This window comes from Phaethon lepturus, unplaced genomic scaffold (assembly GCF_000687285.1).
Source record: "Phaethon lepturus isolate BGI_N335 unplaced genomic scaffold, ASM68728v1 scaffold13441, whole genome shotgun sequence".
In the NCBI taxonomy this organism is placed as follows: Eukaryota; Metazoa; Chordata; class Aves; order Phaethontiformes; family Phaethontidae; genus Phaethon; species Phaethon lepturus.
The window spans coordinates 2,886-6,410 of record NW_010515609.1 but is presented as its reverse complement, the minus strand read 5'-3'; the positions used below and the strand labels follow the sequence as shown (position 1 = coordinate 6,410).

The window sequence follows — 3,525 nt, the reverse complement described above, 5'->3', positions numbered from 1 at the left end:
TATTTCGTGCTGACCTGGGCCCAGGAGGATTGGATATATCATGTGGTGTCCGGACAGTACGGCATCAGTGCTAATGAAGTGGTGGAAAACAAATGCCATTTCATCTTGCATCAGCCGGGGTCACCTCCTCTGCCTCCCCAGCATGCCAAACATGGTGTTCGGGAGGGAGCACTTCTGTGCGTGTTCGGAGTCAGAGCGAGCGATTGCAGCTCCTGCCCCTGCCAGGTTTCCTGCCTGTCATTTCAGCAGGCAGAGGATGGAGCTATGCCAACGTACATGGTGTGCACATTACTCTCTAGAAACTGGAGAAAGAATTAGATGAGTTGCCTCATCCCTGTTAGGAGGCTGTTGGCTCATCAGAGAAGATAATTATGTTTCTTGTTTTCTCTTACCTGTTTTGGAAGGAGTCAGTTTCTCTTGTCATACATGCATCTGTGGCACTATGCTGCCTGTTCCCCAGTGACCTTGCTACAGATGTTCATCTTTATTTTGTTTAGAGAACCTATCAGCAGCTGCTTCTATTTACTGTCACCTGCTGTGCTTTCTCCCATGTTTGCAGTAAGTAGTTAGACGTAACAATTACAAAACAAATACAAGAGAAAACTCTGAGGAGCTAATTTAAGTCAAATGCAGTGAATGAAAACAAACAGTAATTAGTAGGGGAAGAGGAGGAACAGCAGAATTATGCTGCTATATTAAGTTTTTTTGGCTCACTATGTAAATATTTTAAATATGCATTCTCTGGCACTTGCTCTTTTTAAGAGCTCTCTTTTCCCCTCATTTCCTGCTTTCCATGTATGTGTCTCTGAGGAAAAGTGCCTTTGACTGAGATGGCTTTGTGAAAATATTACATTAGTTTGAAGTTTCCAAGGAAAGAGGGAGGGAATTGGAGACAGTGCCACACGGGAGAAGGCAGTGCTGTGCAGTGAGAGGGAGGCTGTGGAGTGGGTAGCCAGACTGGCATCATCGCTACTCTTCAAAGAAAGGCCTTGACGGACATGTGCAATCTTCAGTGATAATTATGAGAAATTCAGCAAAGAGGGTAGGAAGGACACAGCTGAGGGATTTGAATAGGGAACTGAATGAACAAAAGCAATAAAGGTTATCTTTATTGCATAACTTCGGATGACACACTTTGAGACCGATGAATAGGCTTGGTTATTATTACTGAAGTGATATTTCATGATAACAGCTGGGAGCAGAGATTGTTTGGAATGGGTAAAAGATACATGGTTCTGGCCAACTTAAACTGAACTAGTATCTGGAAAGGTATCTGTAAAATTATGTAAGAGGAAAACAAAAAGATTATTGACTGGAAGAATAGAAACAAAACAGGCAACCGCACAAAGATGATTGCAAACAGGGAAGAATAAGGACCAAGAATGGGACTGGGAAAATGGAGCAATGAGAAGGAACTGCATACCGGCATGTTAAACTAGAAATCACAGGGGAGGCTGCAATGAAAGCGGGGTGGGAGGGAGGAGGATTTAAGTCTACCAATAGGTCTAGGAGGTACAGTGGAGAACTTGCTACAAGACATTTTCAGGAACACCTTGTCATTTGGCTGATAATCTGACCAGTATCATTCTTGTGTACAGAACAAGTTCCTGCCATTGCTTTCTCTGGCACTTAGATATTTAAAAAGTCATTTTAATGCTATGATCATCCATCGTTGATGAAGTCTGGTATCTTTGCTCGCAGTGCTGTATGACACAGGTATCTTCATCACGGGGCTTACTTCATTGTGTTACTGGTTCTTTTCTTTCTTTTTAATAATTTTGGTTCTTCTCTGCTTTCGACCATGAGGTTTTTTTCTGGGAATTTTGTGTTTATTCCTCTTCATCCATTTTTTCACTTTTCTGATCCGTGGGCTCACACAGAACTTTCTGCCTTCTATGTAGAGACTGCCAGAGCAAAAACTCGTTGTCAGTTTCAAAGAAAAAATGTAAACACTCCAAATTTTTAAACTTATCATACTTACCACTCACCCATGAAGACCACAAAGTTAGAATTTGTTAATCTTAAATTATATTTTATGTTATGTCTATTCACTTTTGTCTGGTTTCAAATATGTAAAAGTTAAGATTTAAGGTTTACATGGTTACACTTGCCTTCCAAAATCTGAAAAGTCTGAAAAGAACCACAGTGCAAAACAGTACATTTCTATGGCAAATAAATAAGTAGACCACTTTATTATTATTATTGTCATGATCATCATGCAAATATCTAGAAATAAAAAATTTCTTTGAAATGTATCAGTTTAACCCAAACAATGTAATATTGTACCAGCCCCCCCAAAACATTAGAAATAGCTTATGTACAAAAGTAAAGCTGATTTAATGAATTTAGGCAAGGGTTGTAGAGGATCAATACTTGGAAAAAAACAGAGAAGTCTTAAGGTGCATGAGTCATTCTTCAGTTCTGAAAATAAAGCAAGTATCAAAGTGCAGGCTGAATAACGATCAATATCATTACTGAATAAGAAATTCAATTTTAGCAGTCAGAAGTTTAAATAGCACAAGGAAGGACAGTTCTTAAATCACACACAATCTTGTTTTTCATTGCATTTGTGTTGGCATTCTAAGATTCTACTTGTTTAAATGGCACCTAATAGGTTTAACTTGACAGTACTCCTTTCACAGTGAAGGACCCAAAACATCTCTTACATAACAGCTTCTAGGTGACACAGGCCATCTGCTTTCTGGATTTCAAACCTCTCCACTCTTCGGAGAACTCCTCTGGGAATTTCATCTGAAATTTTCGTGCAACAGTTAAAGGCCCCAGGAAACAAAGCTAAAAAGAGTAATAACAATGTTAGAAACAACATGAGTATGAAGGGGAAGAATTATAGCTTTGACTGCACAGAATGACAGAATGGTTGAGGTTGGAAGGAACCTCTGGAGGTCACCTGGTCCAACCACCCTTCTCAAGCAGGGCCACTTGGAGCCACTTGCCCAGGACCCTGTCCAGATGCCTTTTGAATATCTGCAAGGATGGAGACTCCACAACATATCTGAGCAACCTGCTTCAATGTTTGACCACACTCACAGCAAAAAAAAAAAGTGTTTTCATGCGTTCAGATTGAATTTCATGTGTTTAAATTTGTGCCCATTGCCTCTTGTCCTGTCAGTGGGCATTACTGAGAAGAGCCTGGCTCCCTCTTCTTTCATTCCCATCAGGTATGGGAATGATGGTTACACCACCTTGATGAGAACTCCCTTGAGCCTTCTCTTCAATATCCCCTGTTCCCAACAACTGGTAATGTGGTTAGCATAACTAGCACCATTTTATGAGGCAAGCAGCCATTCTGTGTGGCTGAGTCACATATTCATTCCCTTTCCCTCATTATCAGGCCCTGAAGGTTCTGTGAACCAAGTAGACACAACCAGATTTCTTCTTCCCTTCCTTTCTGGCCCCCAGCCCCCAGCATGTACCATTGCCTGGTGTTATTCCTCCCCAGAGGCAGTATTTTGCATTTCCCCTTGTTGAACTTCATGAGATGCCTCTCTGCCTGTTTCTACAGCC

The 3,525-nt window shown here is 40.9% G+C and overlaps 1 protein-coding gene across 1 annotated transcript; it reads right to left on the bottom strand.

Annotated features, from left to right (window-relative positions):
- Positions 1-1,747: 1,747 nt before the first annotated feature.
- On the bottom strand, positions 1,748-2,793 carry LOC104627535 (C-C motif chemokine 28-like; the record flags this gene model as incomplete). Its single annotated transcript, XM_010295834.1, has 2 exons — positions 1,748-1,904; positions 2,667-2,793. Coding segments are annotated over 2 exons (284 nt in total), but the record flags the coding sequence as incomplete, so codon positions are not given.
- Positions 2,794-3,525: the final 732 nt, after the last annotated feature.